The sequence below is a fragment of the Mobula birostris genome, chromosome 10, assembly GCF_030028105.1.
Source record: "Mobula birostris isolate sMobBir1 chromosome 10, sMobBir1.hap1, whole genome shotgun sequence".
NCBI lineage: Eukaryota > Metazoa > Chordata > Chondrichthyes > Myliobatiformes > Myliobatidae > Mobula > Mobula birostris.
Genome location: NC_092379.1, coordinates 67,277,150 through 67,299,631, shown reverse-complemented (window position 1 = coordinate 67,299,631; position 22,482 = coordinate 67,277,150). Strand labels below are relative to the sequence as shown.

At 43.0% G+C, this 22,482-nt stretch overlaps 1 protein-coding gene across 2 annotated transcripts in view; it reads left to right on the top strand.

The window, feature by feature from the left end:
- Positions 1–22,482, top strand: part of dock11 (dedicator of cytokinesis 11) — a 325,211-nt gene that overhangs the window by 173,405 nt on the left and 129,324 nt on the right. The window contains exons 31-35 of one of the 2 annotated variants that reach the window (XM_072270403.1): positions 1,716–1,894; positions 7,549–7,665; positions 12,802–12,901; positions 15,153–15,274; positions 16,325–16,442. In XM_072270403.1, the coding sequence (XP_072126504.1) occupies positions 1,716–1,894; positions 7,549–7,665; positions 12,802–12,901; positions 15,153–15,274; positions 16,325–16,442 (636 nt within the window). The remainder of the gene's footprint in view (positions 1–1,715; positions 1,895–7,548; positions 7,666–12,801; positions 12,902–15,152; positions 15,275–16,324; positions 16,443–22,482) is intronic. The other variant, XM_072270404.1, reaches the window with a different exon arrangement.

Sequence of the window (22,482 nt, the reverse complement as noted above, 5' to 3'; positions counted from 1 at the left end):
CATATTGTGATCACTACCTCCTAACGTTTCCTTTGCCTTATACACCCTAATTACCTCTGGTTCATTACATAACGTCCAATCTAGTATAAATGATCCCCTAGTAGGCTCAGCGACAAACTGCTGTAAAATGTCATCCGTAGGCATTCAACAAATTCACTCTCTTGAGATCCATTGCTAACCTGATTTTCCCAATCTACCTGCATGTTAAAATCTCCCATGACTATCATAACATTGCCCTTTTGACACACTTTTTCTATTTCCTGTTGTAATCTGTAGTCCACATCCCAGCTACTGTTGGAAGGCCTGTATATAATTGCCATCAGAGTCCTTTACCCTTGCAGTTTTCTAATGCAACTCACAAGGATTCAACATCGCCTGATCCCATGTCACATGTTTCTACTGATTTCATGCTATTCTTTACCAGCAAGGCCATGCCAGCCCCTCTGCCTATGTTCCTATCCCTCCAAGACAACATATACCTTGGACGTTCAGCTCTCCAGTACAACCATCCTTCAGCCACGATTCGGCGAAGGCCACAACATCATACCTGACCACCTGTAAAACTGCAACAAGATCATCCACCTTATTTCTTATATCCCATGCACTGAGATATAACACTTTGAATACTGTATTTGCTGCCCTTTTAAAATTTGCATCCCTAATGCACTGATACTCACCCTACAAACTGCAATCTTGTCCTATCATCTGCTTGCCATTCCTGACAGTCTGAGTGCATGCTGTCTTTGTTTTTTTTAACCATCCGTCCTATCCTGAGTTCCTTCAATCCAAATCCCATCCCCTTGCCAAATTAGTTCAAACCTTCCCCAACAACTCTAACAAACCTGGCCGCGAGAATATTGGTTCCCTCTCGGGTTCAGGTGCAGCATGCACTAAGTGATAAGTTACAGTGGCCAGTTGAGCAGCCCACACATCTGTGGGTTGTGAAAGAGAATAAAAAGACTTGTGGGGGGGGTGGGGGGGATTCACACAAACTCTAAGAGACTATGGTTGTAGGAATCTGGAGAAAAGCAAAGCAAATTGCTGGAGGAACTCAACAGATCAAAGAAGTATTCTTTTGCTTCCACAGATGTAACCTGACCTGCTAAGTTTCTCCAGCAACGTGTTATTTCTAAATACATGCAGTCACAGGGGCAAACTCAACACAGATAGCACTGGAGGACAGGATTAAACCTGGCTTCCTGTTCTGTGAACTACTATCACCTGTCCTTATAAACTGACTGGATTCACCAGATATCCATTACAATGCTCATTGCTGTAAAAATTCATTACTTTCTTTTAGAGATGCATTTCCTTGTATGTTCTGATGTACATGTGATAAGGAACCTGAAACAGCCCATTGTCGGCAATGTCGTGCTGGATCATTAATACGCTATTTCCAGATTCATGGTGTTCTTTCTATAACTGGGTGAAGAGAACTTCATGTGTATTCTCACCGGTGTCTTGTACGGTTACAATGTGAAGTATCAACGCTTGTTCTCAGTGCCCTAACTGATGAAAATAAGAGTACTGTATTCCTCCTTCACCACCTTGTCAAGGAACTATGTACGTGTACCCCTCGGTCTCACCACGAGCTGCTTCCATTTCATAATATCCTTCCTTAAAAATGAAAAAGAATACCATGCACAGGTGTACATTGATTTAATTCTGCATCTTTGCTTCTTTTTAAAAAGAATGTTTTTGTGTATTTCTCATAGATCTGCAACTGGAGTACACTCTCTCTGATGACTTCTGCAGGCATCACTTCCTGGTGGGTCTTTTACTCAGGGAGCTCACTGGTGCTCTCAATGAGTCTCGGGACATCCGACACATGGCCATTGCCATTGTCAAGAGCCTGATAATGAAGCACTCGTTTGATGCCCGATATCCACACAAGGTACAAAGGCTGCGGTTATTTCTACGTTGTGAACTGCTGTAGAAGGAGCATTGACCCTGTGCACGACAGACATGTTCTTCAGTATTGACATCAGTGAAGAAACTGTATTTTGGGTCCACACGGATATGTGGATTCATGTGGTTTTGGTCCTTGTTTACATCCCGGCTTTAGTATAGTGGATAGGAGTGAATCCTGCATTGATCTATTGCAAGGTGTGAGATTCACATTCAGCCACATTGAATTCACAATTTTATCTTTGTAAAACCACTAGGAGTTGAAAATCACTTGGAGCTTCGACCACAAGAAGCAGAAGCAAAGGGCAACATTCAGTTTCTCCCGCCATTCATGGCTGATTCTTTAATCAGTTCCATGTAATTGCACTAATCTCATATCCCTCAACTACCTTCATCTTCAAAAGTCTATTGAACTTGACTTTGAATATACAAAGGTACTTAGCAACCAAGTCTCCATATGCCCTTTGGAGGTTCCAAAGATATGTAAAGATATTTCCTCCTTTCTTCAGTCCTGATTGACTAACCCCTTATTTTAAGAAACACCCTTTAGTTCCAGGCACCCAGCCAGGGGAAGAATCATTGCTATCCCAAACCTATCAAAACTTTTAAGAATTTTATGTGTTTCCATGAGATCACTCTCATTCTTCTAAATCACCGAGAATACAGGCCCAGTCTTTTGCATTTCTCCTTACACAAGGAACTCACTACTATCTAGTAGGGAGACCAGATCCATGCAGAATATCTCACCTGCAGTCTCAGCAGCCTCATATATAGTTACATTTGTACTAGAGTCCTACAACTGTACAGCACAGAAATAAGCCCATGAGCCCAACAGATCCATGCTAACCTCTTTGCCCATCTACACTAATGCCATATGTCCACTTCAGAACCATATCCTACTGTGCTTGTTTCATTCCACTGCTCTCTAGAAAGGCATCAGGAGTTGCTCCACTGAAGCAGACAGTGCTGTGCGTGTCCTTGTGGAAGGATGGTATGATGCTGCAGTCCTTGGGGGTGGGGGGGGGGACGCGGCAGCCAATCTTTAGCAGGAACTTGAAGAGTCCTCTTCTACTGACAAGGTCGAACACCTTGGTCAGATCATTGAAGGCTGGGTACAGTGGGCTTCTCCTGCAGCTGGTACAGTGAGAAGGCCATGTCCTCTCTGGACTTAGTATCAGCTCTGCAATAACACATGCCATTGTAAACTCTGCAAGTTGATGACCTTTCATCAAAACTTCACAGTTCTGCTACAAACCAGAGAGATGGTTATTTGAAACTATTGAATTAAAGTCGGGTCTAAGCAAGGACTTGGACCAACTACAATTTGCCTGATAATCTCTTCTTGGGCTTCCAGCCAGGTACAGGTATCGATTATGACGGACATTTCGATGACAGATTTTGCTATCTTCACCAGGTATCTGCTGTTCATCCCTGATGAAGATGGCAGAGTTTCTCATGAAAATGTCTGTTATAATTGATATCTGTACCCAGCTGGAAGCCCAAGAAGAGTGTATTTGTCATAATCATGAGCAAAGCACTAGATCCTTTTTGCAATTTGCAGATGCAATCTCACTGGCTCTTCATGTGGCCTTGGATCATCTGGAAAATACTAATACTTGCTGACTGCTTTTCATTGACTACAACTCAGTGTTTAATGTAATCATTCCAACAATTCTGATCAAAAGCTCCAAAACCTGGGCCTCTGTACCTCCCTCTGCAACTGAATCCTTGATTTCCTCACTGGAAGACCACAGTCTGTGTGGATCAGAAATAACATCTCCTTCTCACTGATAATCAACACTGGTGCACCTCAAGGAAATGTGCTTAGCCCACTGCTCTACTCTGTTTACACTCATGACTGGTGTGGTTATGCACAGCTCAAATATCATCTATAAATATGCAGATGACACAACTATTGTTGGCAGAATTTCAGATGGTGACGAGAAGGTGTACAGGTGCAAGATTTATCAGCTAGTTGAGTGTTGTCACTCCAACAACCTTGTGATCAATGGCAGTAACACCAAAGAATTGTGGACTTCAGAGAGGATAAGGCAAGGGGACACACACCGGTCTCATTGAGAGATCAGAAGTGGAAAGGATAAGCAGTTTTAAAATGCTGGGTGTCAATATCTATGAGGATCTGTCCTGGGCCCAACGTGTTCATGCAGTTGCAATGAAGGCATGACAGTGGCTGTATTTCATTAGGAGTTTGAGGAGATTCGGTTTGTCACCAAAGACGCTGGCTAGTTTCTACAGAAGTACCATGGAGAGCATTCTAATTGGCTGCATCATCGTCAGGCATGGGGAGGGGGTCATGGCACAGGATCGAAGTAAGCTGCAGAAAGTTATGAACTCACTCAGTTCCATTATGGGCACTAGCCTCCCCAGTATCCAGGGCATCTTCAAGGAGCGATGCCTCAAAAGGTGTCATCCAACATTAGGGACCCCTTTCACTCAGTCCGTGCCCTCTTCTCTTTGTTGCCATCTGGGGGGAGGTACAGGGGCCTGAAGGCACACACTCAGCGATTCAGGAACAGCTTCCTCCCCTCTGCCATCAGATTTCTGAACGGACACTGAAACCCTTGAACTTTTCTCGCTTCTTGCACTACTTATTTAATTTAACTTTTGTTACGTACCCCGTAACTGGGTTGCCAAACCAGCAGAAATGGATCACTCAGTTGGAGTCTGGATTACTAGAACTAAGGAAGTTTTATTAAAGAAACAAGCAACACAGTACTCTAATCAAAAGGATAATAAATGCAACAGTTCACCAACGATAAACACACATGTACACAGAATTAAGATAACAGGATCAATCAAGCTCTATCATTGTCTAGGGGTAAATGACCAGTTTCAAAGTGATGCAAAGTTCAGTTCAATTTAGTTCAGTTCAGTTCGCAGTAATCGCTGCCGTGGGAGATGGTCAGTGGGGGGAAGGAGAGAGCGAGCAAAACGAATGAATATTCAAACGGCTTCCACACACAGACCTCCGATATTCTTCGCAGTCAGCTTTCGTGCGAGCCCTTTGTGATGTCATCTGAGGTCACTGACTGTGACCCCTCCGTTTCCAGATACGATCGTTTCTCTGCGGTGAACCTGGCACCCAGGCAAGAGGGGACACACACCAGGTTCCCACCGATCGTGCCTTTCCACCCTGTGTGTCTATGGCTTGATCCCGCGACCAGCCGTCAAAAACTTCCCACCGACTTGTGGGAGACGCGCCGCTTCCAGGGTCTCGTTACCTCGGGGTGTCGTGTGTGTCTTGCCTTAGCGAACCTGTCCCTTTTTATCCCCCTGCTGGGGTATCGCCTGTCCATCACTTCAAACAGTTCAGGGTTCAAAGGGGGAGCCGATCTTGACAGCTCTCCTTCCGTTACTCTCTCCCGTCCCTTTTTCCTTATCTCTCTTTCTCCTGAAGACAGGTGGCAGACCAACTGCTGATCCCACTGGTGCCAGCCCAGGCCAGCTAACATCTTAATTTATGTGTATTCTCATCACACTTTCTAAAAAAAATATACTTACTGTAATCCAGTTATTATTATTATGTATTTTCATGTACTGCTGCTGCAACAACAAATTTCATGATCTATGCCAGTGATATTAAGCCTGATTCTGATTTTGATTCACTTTCGAGTTCAGGGGGATGTGACACGCCCTGCACAAAGATGGCTCAGTGGTTCCGTGATGAAATGAAGTGTTGTTTGAGCTTGCATTGTGTACCTTTGGAACAGTGTAAGATGCAAATAACAGTAAGGTCAGTGTGGGAGGGGTAGGGAGGATTAAATTGTTTTATTTTGGCACTAGTTTATAGTCATGAAGAGCTACCATATCATTGTGTAAATACAGATTTTGACCACTAAGTGCCGCTATGGGACCATTTCTTGATCTTAATGCAAATATTGTCTTTTCTCTATTTCCTTATGACATAGAGAGAGGCCATTTGGCTTGCATGGAATTCCAATCAATCCCATCCCCCCACACATTTCCTGTACTGTGTTTTTTCTCATTTCCATCACTCACCCCAGATGTTCCTACCACGCGCCCACATTCAGGGTGAATCCTAGTGGTCAATTAACTGACTGACTTGATGATTGTTGGGATTTGGGAGGAACGTATTGGATGCCTCTGACTTTGACATCATTACTGTGGTCAATGTCTTTTGCTGCCCCCCCCCCCACACTTATTTTTGAAAATCCATCACAAAACTCCTTCTTATTCACCACAAAGTTTTTGTTTGGGGTTTGGTACCATATACTCATTCTGGAACTGTACCCAAGCCCTTGGAGAACACACTTGCATAACTTCACCTGGCATTTGTTATGAGTTGATTTCTTGAACTGCAGGCAATCTCATATCCACTTTAATTCAATTATGTGGGATTTTGTAAAAAAAAAAGTTGAGATTTTGTATTTGCAACATCAACTGCATTGCTGTATTTATAAATCTCTATCAGCTTGCCACTCAGCCTGCATCGCTACAGAGAAACAATCCAAATCTTGTATTATTATTTATTTTATTCAGAGATGCTGGATGGAACATGCCCTTGTGAAACAACTTGCTACCCAGCAACCTGTCATTTAACGCTAGCTTAGTCACAGGACAATTTAAAATGACAAATTAACCTAATACCCAGCACCCAGAGGAAATCCATGCAATCACAGGGGTCGGGGGGTGGGGGGAATCGTATAAACTCTTAACAGATGGTGCCAACATTGAACTCTGAAGTCCGATGCCCCGAGTTTTGCACTATCCACTCCACTACTGTGGTGCCTGGCATTTACTGATGCCCAATTCTCTCTAATCCAGGAAACCTCCTTGGTGAATCTCTTCCGTACCCTTTACAAGCCCTATGTATCCATCCTGTAGAGTGGTGACCAGAACTGTATAGAATATTCCAAACGTAGTCTAACTGGCATTTTATACATCTGTAATATGATTTCCTACTTTAATTCTCAATGCCCTAACAGACACATGCCATGTGCCTTCTCTCCCTCTCTGTGCACTTGTATTGCCAGTTTCAGGAAGTCGTGGATTTTTATTCCAATGTCTTTCTGTGCATCAGTGCTGCTATGGGTCTTGGCCTAAATCCATCCATGCCTCACGTGATAGAGGACATCTCCAGCTGCGCTGCTCTCCCTTGGTACTACACCGGAGTGTCAGCCTGCGTTTTGTGTTCCTTGCCCTCTGTACTCTTCCCTTACAAAATCCAGAGCGATGGTCCAGTATAGTGGTGAATGAATGCTGCCTTGTTAGAGCTGCCAGCTTTTATTTGTGGACTAGACTGGGGAGCTGCCTTTAGATTGAGCATGGAGTCAGGTACATTGAAGATCAGTGGCCAGGGAGTATTGGTGGAGTGAGGAAGGAGTGCAAAGTGTGAACTGTGCACAACAATCTTAGCAGTGCCACTTGTCAGAGAACTGAGTGATCATGGTCAGGGGCATATCAAAGAGATACAGAAGGGCTGAAATGCCTTGTAAAACCTGCCTCTGTCTGGGTCAGGTACATGTTGTACATGACAAAGGTTTTATTTTGTGATACCTTTTTCCTCCTTTCAGGACTCGCCAGAGAAAAATTCTGATGCACCAAAGTGAAGTCTTCCATTTTTAACTGAAGTTTAACAATTTAATTCATGTATTTCAGAACCAACAGGCAAGAATAGCCCTCTTGTACCTACCACTTCTCAAAGTGATGTTTGAAAATGTTCAGCGGTTCATCGTAAAAGATCTGTCTTCTCTCAGCATGACCTTCTCGAATGCCGTAAGTGCAAGGCCCTTCTTCGCTCCGTGTTGTGGTGTCTTCCAGTGCTGCTGTGCCGCAGCTGCAGAAGAAAGCATGCTAGATGCAAATATGAAGAGAATTACTGACCTGTAATCAAGCATACCTTCCTCAGTATGAAGCCTGATTGCATTTCAGATGTTTCCAGGAAGGTAGTGCAACAAGTACTATACAGACATTTCTCGATTTGGAAAAAGAGGTGTGTTCCTGTAAAGTACTTTATTTTAAAAAAATAGAAAGTTGAGCGGGTTAGATAGGTTTATTGTAGAAACTGTGGTGCAGTGTATTCACTCACATGCTTCCAGCTTCACAAATTGAAGGCATGTATCCCAAAGGTTCATTTAGAATACATCCAGAGTGTACAAAGTAGAACATCTGTGTCTAATTATCTTGGGGCACCACGACCATGATAATGTGGGGAAAATCCAATGGACAAAGAAGGGGTGGTCTGAACACACATGTCTTATTTGAAAGATGCGCCTGGCTCTGTGCTGCACTGACGTGTCAATCTGAATCTTGCTAGGAAATTGTGGAGGAGAAAGAACTGGTGGGAATGGAATGTATCAACTCCTAATGGAGACTGGTTGCTGATAGTCCAAAGGTGAATGGGAGTGAACATTTTCCGTCAATATTTGAGGAATGAGACATTCCTTGTTTTTGCCTCCAGTGAATAAGTTGTGTCAATTAGAGTGGGATGACCTGGGGAGCCTGATCCCTGGTTTGTGTATATCCTCATGACAGTACAGCTTATCCAATCTACCCACACTCTTTATCCTGCCTCTTCATGTAACTATCTGAATAAACATTGACATTGTAACTACTTTAGCACTTCCTCTGGCAGCATGATCCAGCCACCTACCATCTTCTGTGTAAAGAGCTTGTCTTGTAAATCTCCTTTAAATTGTTTCCCTGTCAGGTTAAACATATGCTCTCCAACATTTCACATTTCCACCCTGGGGAAAAGGACCTTATCTAACCTGCCTATGAGTCTCAGAATTTTTTGAACTTTTATCAGGTTACTCCATAACCTGTTTTGCTCCAGAAAAAGCAATCCAAGTTTGTCCAATCTCTCCTTGTAGGTAATGTTCTCTAATCTAGGCAACATCCTTGTGAACCTGCTCTCCAAATTCTCTGCATCCTTCTTGTAATGTGGTGACCAGAACTGTACACAACGCTCCAAATACAGCTTAACCAAAGTTGTTGACTGTCAATTGGCTAAGGTACCACAGTTGGAATTTCATGCCTGTAGCCATCGGGTAACCATCGGAGCATGTGTGTGGGGGCGGGGGGGAGGCGCGTGGTGTTTGCTGGATTTTCTTCCCAGTGCATTACAGGAGAATGGTTCCAAGTAGGTTGATATCTACTGGATATCAGTGATGTTTGTTTTTGCAGAACATGAAGCAAATTTCATAAATCTAATCACTGCTGGAACCATCCAGACCCCAGTAAAAAAAAAAACCTGCTGCTGGACTGAGAATGGTGCATGTTACCCTGGCAGGACCATAAGCTTCTTTTGTGACTGGTTATCCAGATAGGATTTGTGGTTTATGGGGTATTCAGGGCCCCTCCTGTTGGAGAATATTGAGCACCAATAAAGATCTGAGGGAAGTACGTAATTCCTTGGCACACTGGTCTTATCAGTATAGAAATTGGGATGCTATGTTGCAATTGTACAAGACATAGGTAAGGCTACGCTTGGAATATTATGTTCAGTTTTAATCACCCTGTCATAAGGAAAATACCATCAAGCTGGTAAGAGTTCAAAGAGATTTACAAGGTTGTTGATGGACTTGAGGGGCTAAATTATTGGGAAGTTTAAGAAGCTTTTAGGGTGAATGTATACAATCTTTGTCCAGGGTAGGGGAATCAAGGACTAGAGGGCAGAGGTGAGTGGGGATAGATTTGTAGTAAAATGAAGGGTAATTTCTTTACCTAGGGGGTGGTCTGTATGTAAAGGGAGCTGCCAGGGAAAATGGTTGAGACAGGTACTTTAATAACATTTTAAAGATATCTGGGCAGGTATATGAATAGAAAAGGTTTAGAGGGATACGGGCCAAAGGTAGGCAAATAGGACTAGTTTGGCTGGGTGCAGTGGGCAGCCTGCATCAGTTGGGTCTATTTCCAAGCAGTATCACTCTGTGAGCTTGACGTTAAATTTGGATGTTCAGGTGCATCGGAAACTGGGATGGTTCACATGCTTAGGAATTCTTCACCCAAAAAGCTGCCAAGGCAGGTGTGAATTAAACTGTCATGAAAGGACACCAGTTACAATTTTGTTAGCAAAACGTGTTAAAGGATAATGAATAAATGTGGGCAAATGGAGCTGCATTACTGAATTACGGAGAACTCAGAGTAGCTAAATAGTCATAGTCATACTTTATTGATCCCGGGGGAAATTGGTTTTCATTAAAGTTGCACCATAAATAATAAATAGTAATAAAACCATAAATAGTTAAATAGTAATATGTAAATTATCAAGTAAGTCCAGGACCCAGCCTATTGGCTCAGGGTGTCTGACCCTCCAAGGGAGGAGTTGTAAAGTTTGATGGCCACGGGCAGGAATGACTTCGTATGACGCTCTGTGCTGCATCTTGGTGGAATCAGTCTCTGGCTGAATGTACTCCTGTGCCCACCCAGTACATTACGTAGTGGATGGGAAACATTGACCAAGATGGCATGCAACTTAGACAGCATCCTCTTTTCGGACACCACCGTGAGAGAGTCCAGTTCCATCCCCACAACATCACTGGCCTTACGGATGAGTTTGTTGATTCTGTTGGTGTCTGCTACCCTCAGCCTGCTGCCCCAGCACACAACAGCAAGCATGATAGCACTGACCACCACAGACTCGTAGAACATCCTCAGCATCATCCGGCAGATGTTAAAGGACCTCAGTCTCCTCAGGAAATAGAGACAGCTCCGACCCTTCTTGTAGACAGCCTGAGTGTTCTTTGACCAGTCCAGTTTATTTTTGTCAATTCGTATCCCCAGGTATTTGTAATCCTCCACCATGTCTACACTGACCCCCTGGATGGAAACAGGAGTCACCGGTACCTTAGCTCTCCTCAGGTCTACCACCAGCTCCTTAGTCTTTTTCACATTAAGCTGCAAATAATTCTGCTCACACCATGTGACAAGTTTCCTACCGTAACCCTGTACTCAGCCTCATCTCCCTTGCTGATGCATCCAACTATGGCAGAGTCATCCGAAAACTTCTGAAAATGACAAGACTCTGTGCAGTAGTTGAAGTCCGAGGTGTAAATGGTGAAGAGAAAGGGAGACAAGACAGTCCCCTGTGGAGCCCCAGTGCTGCTGATCACTCTGTCGGACACACAGTGGTCTGCCCCCTGTAACACATTTATTATAGGCATCCATTAGTCTCATGAGACAATGGATTTGCGCCTTGGAAAGTTTCCAGGGCGCAGACCTGGACAAGGTTGTATGGAAGACCAGCAGTTGCCCATGCTGCAAGTCTCCCCTCTCCACGCTACTGATGTTGTCCAAGGAAAGAGCATTAGGACCCATACAGCTTGGCACCGGTGTCGTTGCAGAGCAATGTGTGGTTAAATGCCTTGCTCAAGGACACGCACGCTGCCTCAGCCAAGGCTCGAACTAGCGACCTTCAAGTCACTAGACGAACGTCTTGACCACTTGGCCACGCGCCAACACATTATACAGCACAAATCCCACATCGATACCACAGCTGCTGACAAAGAAGGCGGTAGAGGTTTGCTGCTCCAGGTAAAGGTTTGAGTTTATTGGAAGAATAAATTCTAAGCTCGTATTGAAGCCCTGTCTCAAAGGGCTGAGTGCCTCAATGACACAGCTCAACAGCATCTTCTCTTGGCAACCAGTGTCCCCAATGTCAATGACACTTAGATCCCAAGGGTAATGTTTTAGGAAGTCAAAGAATATGTGTTAAATGATAATGATTTCTATAGGACAATTAATTGTTTGCCACCTATGGTGTAACATTTACCAACTTGATTTGACAAGGCCTCACAAAATGTTGTTAAAATCCTACTTTGAGCTGTCAGAAGAGATAGTGATTAGAAAACTCACGGTAATGAGCAAAAAAAACAAATGAGAAAGGTAACGATTTCTCTGGGAGGGTACCAGCAAAGTTGATGGAAGGAGTTGCTCTAATATCAACTGTGGTTATCATCAGATACACAGGTTCAATGAAAACCTTACTTGCAGCAGCATCAAAGCACATAGCATCATATAAACAGAATTGACAAGAACAAAATAAAAATTATACAAGGGAGAACACACTTACAACAATAAAATCCCATTTAATGAGTGACTGATCTCAATCTGGTCATGTCATTGTTATACTTCTGTGATTTAAGGTTGGGTCAATGTTCCAAGAACTGAATAGTTGAAGGGAAATAACCTTTCTTGAACCTGGTGTTGTGGGACTTCAGGCTTCTGAAACCAGCCTGATGGCAGCTGCAAGATGACATGGCCTGGATGGTGGGGATGTTTGATGACAGATGTAGCCTTCTTGAGGCAGACCCTCTTATAAGAACTACCGATGGTGGAGAGGCACATACCCGTGATGTATTGGGCTGAGTTCCTTACTCTCTGCAGCATCTTGTGTTGTTGCTGTTATGAATTGTCATAGCAGACCACAATGCAATCAATCAATACCTTAAACAGCACATACATCAAACTTCGTTGGAGTTGTCAATAACACACTGAACTTAATCTCTGATGCTGGTGTGCATTCCTTGTAATTGTATTCATGTGCTGGAACCAGGAGAAATCACATGTTATCTTCATGCTTAGGAATTAAAGCTTGCTGACTATCTCTGCTGCCGATTTTTCCCCCCTCTCCACCTCCCAGCAGACCAGTGCATATTCGCTTTCCTTCCCTTTCCTTCGTCAACTATGAGAGTGAAATAAATAGTTGTAGGGAAGACTGTATTGGGAAAAGGACGAGATCATGGATGGGTGATTTAATAGTACTTACAAAGAGTTACAACAGGCATGTTGCATTGAATAGTCAAATTCAATGGTTTATGATTCCTAGATAAATCAAGTAATCAAGTGCAAAAAATATTAAATTATCAACATCCTGCTGAATATTGACAAACATTTATTTTTACAAAATAGTGTGTTCGAGGTGACTTGGCATTTAGCATCCCAACAACAATTAATGGATCAGCTGCACGCAAATCAGGCATCTTCACTGACAAAGAATTAACTCCTTCAGGTAAAATCTTAATGATTTAAGTTAACCACTGAACACAGCATAAAGAGTACAGACTTTAAACCAACTGGTTTTCATGTGAGTTGGGTTGAGTTAAGGAACCAACAGTAACATTCTATAAGGTGTAGATTTTCATTACCATTACAATTTATTAAGAAGGAAGAGATTTACTCATTTGCTTTCTTTACTAGGTTTAATCAATGTGGTTTGTGGATTGGACTCTGTAGTTCACATTATGATGTGTTTCTGGTTTCTGGTTTTTTTTAGTTGCTATTTTGGGCAATTTTGAATCTGAGTGGCCTGCAGATAACGAACACTGAGCTGAACTAAATATGCCTAGACTCCTTCAATTTTGTGTTTTATATTCTGTATTTTTCGTTTTTTTTTCTGTACGCATGGTTTGATTATTTTATTGCTCATGGGGGGGGTGATTTTTTTTTTGAACGGGTTCCATGGTTTTTCTTTTGTGGCTGGCTGTGGAGAGAGCAAATCTCAGGGTTGTACACTGCATATGTACTATGATAATAAATGTTCTTTGAATCTTTAGAATAACTCTGCATACGTCCCCACCAGGGTGAGATGAACTCTAATTAGTCTCAGCAGCTCTGTTTTGGGGAGGGAACAAAAGATTATTGCCATAACTTTAGGAATAAATTTATATGCCCACAGACACAAATTAGATTTAATTTGTTTCACTCAGTAACCAAGATCCAGAAATAAAAGCAGATGATCATGTGATTACAATGAGCAAATGAAGCTGCTTAGCCTTATGATAATTCATCCATCAAGAGAGATTCTAAACGTTTAGATATTTAATCAGAATATTACTTTATTTAACTTTCATCTAATGTTTCCATGTGTTCATTGTTTCTGTAAACTTGGCCTTATTCCGCCTGTTTAATTGTACTGATATTCTGGGTTAATTATTCCTGTGCGGCTCTTTAAGGACATTTCTCAGACATACTTGAGATCCAGGTTTGATCATAAATCTAGCTTGGCACTGCAGAGCAGACCTCATGGGTTTAACTCCTCCTCCACTTTTGTGCCTCAGCTGCTGGAACTTGGGTTAGTTGTCAAACCAGAAGCACAAGGGTGTGCAGATGCTGGAATCTGGAGGAACAACCATGATGCTGGAGGAACTCAGTTGGTCAGGCAGCATTTTGTGAAGGGAAATGATGGTTAATGATTCACTTTGAGTCTCTTCTGGATTGGAAGGACGTGGCTATGGTATAATGATTGAGTGAGAATGTGGTTGAAGAGCAGTAGAATTCATTAAGTGGGAGCAGTGAGAGAGGTTCACACAGAACTCCTTTCAAAGAGTGGAGGGAATACCTTGAAGAGACTTGGCAAATTGGTGACACTAAAATCTGGAGCAACAAACAAGAAGCTGGAAGAACACGACAAGTCAAGCAGCGTCTGGAGAGAAATGGTGTTTTGAGTTGAACCCTTTCTTCTGAATGCAGATACAATGGCTGCAAGTCAAGAATGTAACTTCTGTATTTGTCTGGGTGAGTGAAACTGCAGCAAGAAGCTAAGTACATCCATGACAATTACAAAGGTTCATCCATGACCCTAAAGACTCGCTACTGCTTTACAGATACTTTGGAGTTGTACCATCTACAAACACATCTCAGTTACTTAAACCATTCAGACCAGACTTTCAAAACCCACAACCTCTATCATGAAGGAAAACTAAGGTAGCACATGCGATCACCAGCATCTGCAGATTCCTCGCCATTTCTGTGACTTGGAAATATATTTGTACTTCTTCCTTAAAGCAGGATCTATGTCCTGAAACACACTCCCAAATGCAATGGGACTGCCAAAGATGGAAGGGCTACAGTGGTCCAAGAAGGTGGCTGAAGACCATGCTTGGATGGACAGTTATTGTTGACTCTGCCAGTGGTGTAAGCAACCTGAAAAATTATTGGATTAAGAAGAAATCATGTGAGACTCTGCTTGCTTTGTTTTCTATTTAGGATGACCATGGAGTTTAACATAGCATTGACAATGCTGATCATTGTTCATCAGTGGATGGCATTTTATCAGTTATGACCAAGAACTGCATGTTTCCAAATTTACAATAATTTGCAATGATTTTACTTTCTTTCCATAATACATTCATAAATTTCTGAGTTGTTGCTTCAAAGTCCAGACCACCCCTTAAATTGGTGTCACTTTCTCCAAATGTAAATATTGCCTTGTGTCTAACTGTAAATTCTGCTTGTTGTGACTGTGGCTTTATTTTTGTCAGTAGGATACAGCACGTCTTGTGGGCCGGTGTTGAAGCGTGATGATTCCAGAGGCACCTTGAGCAATGAATTGAGTGCGTGTACACCAGAGAGAGCTGAGGAAAGGCGGAATTCCATGGACTTTGTAAAGAAAATTCTTTCAACTTGGTCATTTGTTTTTAAACCTTAATTCCATATCCTGGTGCAAAGATGGAATTTTTCAGAAATATGTCAAATGCATCCAACATTAGGAACTATACAAGCAAGGCTGCCACATTGCTAGAGTGTGTTGTCTATATTAATGAGTACTTTTAGTCTGATTGAGAGACTTACTTCCAGTTGTTTTTTAAATGGTATTAGAATCTCAAAGACAGAAAATGTGTGAGAAACACAGCAGGTCAGAGAGCATCTGTGTAGAAAGAAGCAACATTTCAGGTTGAAGGCCTTTTATCAGAACTGTTGGAATATTAACTCCGTTTCTCCCTTGGCAATGCCCGACCTGCTGTTAATATCTGAAGTTGAAGCCACATTACCTTTTCTGTGGGTAGGAGGGCTTCTTGGCTTGCTGGACCTTAATGAAGAGAAATTGGAGAATATGTCATGTGAAGTTATATAGTGTTGAGCTTAATATAGTTTCATTTAATGCCAGAGAAATGTACCATATACATCCTGAAATTATTTTTTGGATTAATATGCCAATAATCTTATGCAGAATCAATGATTTAAGTAATATACTTGATAACAAGGGTATATAACTTAATTCTTGATATTGTTGCTTGTGAGCTACCAGTTCAAATCCAGAACTAACAGTTTGGTCTTGATCCATTTCCTACTCTGTGTCTAGCCATGGTTGGAGGTGGGGTGGGGGTGGGGGGGAGCTAAGAATAGTCAAGGTTCTATCCAGCTGCAGGCACGGGCATAATGGGTTAAGTGTTTCCCCTTTGATGTCATGTGTTTAGTGCAATCTGATTCATAGTTCTGGCTATTCCAAACCTTGAGGAAAATGTTAACAAATCTAATGTTGGGATGAAACTAAACAAGGCAGAATTCCTGTTTACTGACTTCTGTTCCTTATCTGAGTGTTGGAACATTCCATGTGAATGAGCAGTTCAGCTTCTCCATGGATGACTGTGAAGTTAAAGTCAGTAGTGTCCAGCTGCTCCTGCACTCATTTGTTTATGAACTTGTCTTTCAGAGTCAACAAAGAAGGAGCTCAACAGGGAGCAATTTATCCAACTACGGCAAGTTAGACCAACATGAAATAAGAAGTCTCCTTATGTGCTTTCTACATATCATTAAAACAATGTCAGAAGGTATGTTGTTCCCTTTAGGAACGTGTTCATTTCCAACTCCGTGACAAGGTGTGAAATTGATACGCCGATAAAGGGTAACGATTCTTTTGATAATATCCTGTGACTCAGTTTCTGGAGCATTTTAACTGTATGCAACATAGAAGACAAGCAAACCTCCACCACCACCCCCAAAAAAAATGTAGTATTCCCAGTCCAGTGAAAATCAGTTGTGAAAATTCCTCTCCAGTCTGAGCAATGCAGAACAATAAAGGAATATATTTTTGTGTGTTGCTATTGCTGTGCCAAACTGGAACCCATCCAACTCCTTTCTAAAAATTCTGCTCCAACGGAACTAACAAAAGCTCTCTTGAATTCTTTGAGAACTGCCTTACCACTCTCGCACTCAGTTGCTTAGTCTTCACGAATATATTGCACAACAATAATCCACCAATAGGCTGACAACTGTATTTTTGCATAAATCTTTTTCAATATTAAACAATATCAGTTGAATATTAACCAGTGTGTCAATAACTGATCAAAGGCCCAATCCAGGGATAAGCTTTCAAATGTTGGTTGAAAGAACAGAAAAACAATCATCAGAGTGATGAACAGCCACAATCGTCCTGTTGTAAATATAATTAATTTGTTAACTTTTAAAATGTAAAACACTCAAACACCAATCCTGTATATGGAAAACAGACAGAAAACCAATGTTTAAAAAATTTTCAAAAACTGCAGATGCTGAAAACTAAATTAAGTAAGAGAAAATGCTGGAAAATCTCAGCATGTCAGCCACATCTGTGGGAGGCAAAATGGAGTTATGGAGTTACTGTTTTGGGTTGAAGTTCCTTCATCAGCACCCCTTATGTAAGGATAACCATTGATATCCCTGGACCGACCACCAGGTAGAAGTGTTTGAATGGCAGATCATTTGATTGGTGGTGCTGAAGGACAAGGGGATTGTAGAGAAGAGGAGCCATGCAGAACATCTCAGAGGAAAAAATAATTTAGACTATGTCACTGTGCATTGTTGCCTTTGCCTCCTTTGCTCATTGCAATCGAGCTGTGCCAATGTTCAGTCAGGAATCCATTGGTTGAAGCTGTAAGGCTGCCTTGAATAAAGCTCCCAGGTCAGAGCAGCAAATAGAATCTGATTTCACTGGAACGCCGATCCTGAACTTGGTCAAAGCTTAGTGGAACAAGTTACCAGGAAGCTGCCTCTGCCAGTGAAAATGTAACAAGTAGAATCTATGTATATGTGAAAAGATATGATACAAAATAATGTTACTGTCAGAAGGAATTGTACTGTAGTACATGTATCTAGGCCTTGGATGAAAAATACTTTGGTTGCATAAGTACCTTTAAGAGCTGTGCGCTGTGTGTTTGACCTTTACATTATTGTATCTGTTAAAGAGTTAGTGGAGTGTTGTTTAAAAAGTCCAACCTTAACATTACTGAACAGTGATACAGAAAACCCCCCACAAAAACTACACTGACAGTGAGATGAAATGTTACAGCTGAGGTAGTAGCAAGGTAAAGAAAGAATGGTAATGACCAGTGATAGAGTGGCAGATGTGTCAATGAGCTAGAAATATTTGTGAGGTCACAAACAAGAGGAAATCTGCAGATGCTGGAAATTCAAGCAACACACACAAAATGCTGGAGGAGCTTAGCAGGCCAGGCAGGAGCTATGGAAATGAGTAACAGCTGACACATTGGGCTGAGACTCTTCATCAGGAATGGAAAGGAAGGGGAGATTTCAGCGTAAAAAAAAAAAGTGGTGGGGAGGAGAGGAGAGGAAGAAGTACAAGGTGACAGGTGATAGGTGAAACCGGAAGAGTAGGAGAGGGTGAAGTAAAGAGCTGGAAAGTTGATTGGTGAAAGAGATACAGGTCTGGAGAAGGGGAAGTCTGATAGGAGAGGATAGAAGACCATGGAGGAAAGGGAAGTGGGAGGTGCACCAGAGGGAGGTGATGAAGAGGTAAGGAGATAATGTGAGAGAAGGAAACACAAATGGGGAATGGTGAGAGTGGGGTGGGGGGGGGGGGAATTACTAGAAGTTCAAGAAATCGATGTGCATGCCACCAGGTTGGAGGCTAACCAAATGAAATATAAGGTGTTGCTCCTCCGACCTGATTGTGGCCTCATCACAGCAGTAAAGGAGGCCATGGACTGACATGTCAGAATGGGGACTGGAAGTAGAATTGAAATGGGTGGCCACTGGAGATCCCACTTTTTCTGGCCGATGGAGCAAAGATGTTTGACACAGCAGTCTCCCAACCTATACAGGACGCCACATGGAGGCACTGGGTTCAGTAGATGAACCCAACAGACTTGCTGGTGAAGAGTCATCTCAGCTGGAAGGACTGTTTGGGACCCTGAATGGTAGTGAGGGAAGAGATGTAGGGGCAGTTGAAATACTTGTTCCACTTGCAAGGGTAAGTACCAGGAGAGAGATCAGTGGGGAGGGACGAGTGAATAAGGAAGTCATGTAGGGAGTGATCCCTGCGGAAAGTGGAAACTGTGGAGGAGAGTAAGATGTGCTTGGTGGCGAGATCCTGTTGGAGATGGCTGAAGTTACAGAGAATTATGTGCTGGACACGGATGCTGGTGGAGTGGCAGGCGAGGACAAGAGTAGCCCCTATCCCTGCTGTGGCGGGAGGATGGGGTAAGAGCAGACGTGCGTGAAATGGAAGAGATATGGGTGAGGGCAGCACTGATGGTGGAGGAAGTGAATTCCCTTTCTTGGAAGAAGGAGGTCATCTCAGTTATCCTGGAAAGAAGAGCCTCCTTCTGAGAGCAGATGCAGCAGAGATGGAGGACTGGAGAGAAGAAGATGGCATTTTTACAAGTGATGGGTGGGATGAGGCATAGTCCAGATAGCTGTAAAAATCGGTGGGTTTATAAAAGGTATCAGTAGCTCGTCTGTCTCCAGAGATGGAGACAAAGAGATTAAGAAAGTGGAGGGAGGTGACTGAAATGGACCAAATAAACTTGAGAGCAGGGTGGAAGTTAGAGGCAATGTTGATGAAAGTATGGGTGTGGGAAGCAGCATGAGTGCAGTCATCGATGTAGCGTAGGAAGAGGTAGAGAGCAATGCCGGTGTAGGCTTGGAACATAGACTGTCCCACACAGCCGACAAAAAAGCAGGCATAGCTGGGACCCATGCTTTCACTGCTTCACCAAAGCTTTCAGTGAAAAGAAACAACTTCAAAACTGCTTTAGATCTGGCACTGCAAGGTTGGTGGGTTTGTGGACAGTTTGTTGAGGGAATTAAGATGAAGCCGTCTGTCACAGAAGGGGACAGGGATGTTGTCCTCCACTGTGGAAATGATTTTCAGAAATGAGTTGTTCTATGTGAAGCATGATTGCAGGCTTGCAGTGGTCACACAGTGGTAGATACAGGATGTTGGTAGATAGAGAGTGAAGCATTATTGCAGGCTTGCAGTGGTCGAACAGTGGTAGATACAGGATGATGTGCAGTGGTTGACTTGGGTATGGACGATGGGTGATGAAATATGTGAGCAATCGCTTGGTTTGACTCCAGTATGCAACCACAACACCATTCTGCTGCTGTGCATTGAGGGCATCCTTCTAGTAGATTAAGTCATAGAGTGAGTGAGTGAGAGAGAGAGAGAGAACACACACAGTAATAGGCTAACCAAGTGCTGCCACCCTGTTTCACTAATCCCATTTTATCTTCCCCATATTCCCATTCATTCTTTCTAGATTCTAGCCCTCACCTAAACACTAAGTGCAATGTACAATGGCCATTTAATCTACCACCCCATGCAACTTGGAGATGAGGGAAGAAACTGGAAGTGTGGGCTGCAATTGAACCTGAGACTTTGGCACAGTGAGGTAGCAGCTCTGCTAACTGCAACACTGTGCTTCCCAGTACCAGGCGATAGCTGAAAATCATTGCTGCCAATTTCAGAAGGGGATGCTATACATTGCCTGGGGAACATCCACAGAATCTGCTGTCAAAATGATATCCTCAGCACCACAACAAAAGTTCAATAGGCAGGTACTGGGGAGACTGAGCAACCACAGAGTATGACTCCAGTGGAAGAAATGAATATTCATGCAGCCAGTAATTCATTTGGTGAGTTTATATTGGGTGACGTGATTAACCTTCACTGTTTCCTGGGGGCTGCTTCATCGTAACACAGAGTTTTCAGCATGTTAGATCCCTTCCACCAGTTGTTAGACAAAATGGAGCATCAGGGTGAAGAGTGGAAATAGGTGTGAAGGTATGATCAGGTCTATAGAGCAATGCTTAGCAGTAAACCTTTCCCGGCCTTTTATGACAAGCACAACCCACTATGGCCGTGGTGCTGTGGTATTTTGGTGAGCGCTGATATCAAGTGATCTTTAGTCTGAATTCAGCATTCTCATGATGCAACTGCACACATCTGGATTAACCTAGCGAATATCATACCGCAAAATAGTTGACTACTTCAGTTGTGTTGTCACAGATCCCCAGTGGGGAGGCAACAGTTAATTTGAAACGGAATTTGTCAGTCATCAGGTTTCAGATTTGATTTTCCAGTCATAGCTGGTGAGCTCACCAGGGCTAATGTACAGATGTTTCTTTCTGACAAGTGCGGGGGTGGGGTAACATAGCCATGTGGAGTAAGTGGTGAGGAACGGGTTCATTAGAGAAGTCAATGTTGGTGGGTCAGGGCAGTCTGAAGTTGAGAGCATGGATTCGTGATTCTGAAGGTACACCGCATTGGGCTCTTCTAACTGTAAACTCAAAGCTCCAAGCTGAGACAATGTATTTGGACATGGGATTGATGTAAGGCATGGAGGATCTGGTGAAGTCCTGCTCAGATGCAAGATCAGTGTGAATAGACGTCTTTCATCAAGGATATCTGGATGAGACTCACTCCCAGTGGCTAGGAGTGTTCCTGTTTGCATCGTGTCTCTCTGTAGTGCACATATTGTCGCCTTTCTCTACCTGGGTCACCAAGTGTTCCCTTTTATCTAACATCTAAGTGCTGTGATAGAAACAATGAGGCTGCAGTTGTCGGAGAAGAGTCCTAGTAGTTCACAAGACATAAGCTGGCATCGTTGCTGCTGGTACACAGGTAAGATGAGAGGGGTTTCCAGTTGCATTCAGATCTCAGGGATGAGCAAAGAGAAGCAAGATGAACCTAAAGGGGTAGCACAGACAGGAAGGTCGATGGAGATGCTTCCAGTGATCAGTATGATTTGGCCGTTAAGGCTTAGAGCATTACTGTGGTAGAGCTGTTGAAGCCCTGGAAATTGGGAGCCATGTATCAGCGGTTGGGTCAACTGATGTGATGGAGGAGTCTGAGTCTGAGTTTACTGGGCAGGTGGTAGGATGTAACAATTGATGGATAAAGCAGAGACCTGGAGTTTCCAGACACTTGCACTGTGACCCACAGTGTGCTGGAGGAAGCAACTTGACAGAATAATAACAACACTCTTGTAGGTGTGAATATTGCAGAGATCAAAAGAAGGTGTAGATCAATTAAAATTTATAACTATTTCACTTTTACCGCTGTACCATTGAGAGCATACTCACCAACTGCATCTCAGTGTGGTATGGCAATTGTCCCGTATCGGACAGCAAAGCACTCCAGCGTGTTGTGAAAACTGCCCAGCGGATTATCGGCACCCAATTGTCCACCATTGAGACATCTACCATAACGCTGCCTGGGCAGGGCGAAAAGCATTATCAAGGACGCATCTCACCCTAACCATGGACTGTTTACTCTTCTCCCATCCAGTAGGCGCTACAGGAGCCTCCACTCCCGCACCAGCAGGCACAGGAAGAGCTTCTTCCCTGAGGCTGTGACCCTGCTGAACCTCACATCACAGCGCTAAGCAGTATTGCACCCATATTGTGCTGTCTCAGTACTTTTATATTTGTGTGCTACAGCACTTACTTTTTATTCACAGTTATTTTGTAAATAACACTATTCTTTGCATTTCTGGTTAGATGCTAATTGCATTTCATTGGCTTTGTATCTGTACTCAGCACAATGACAATAAAGTTGAATCTAATCTAATGTAAGTATCAGATATTTGT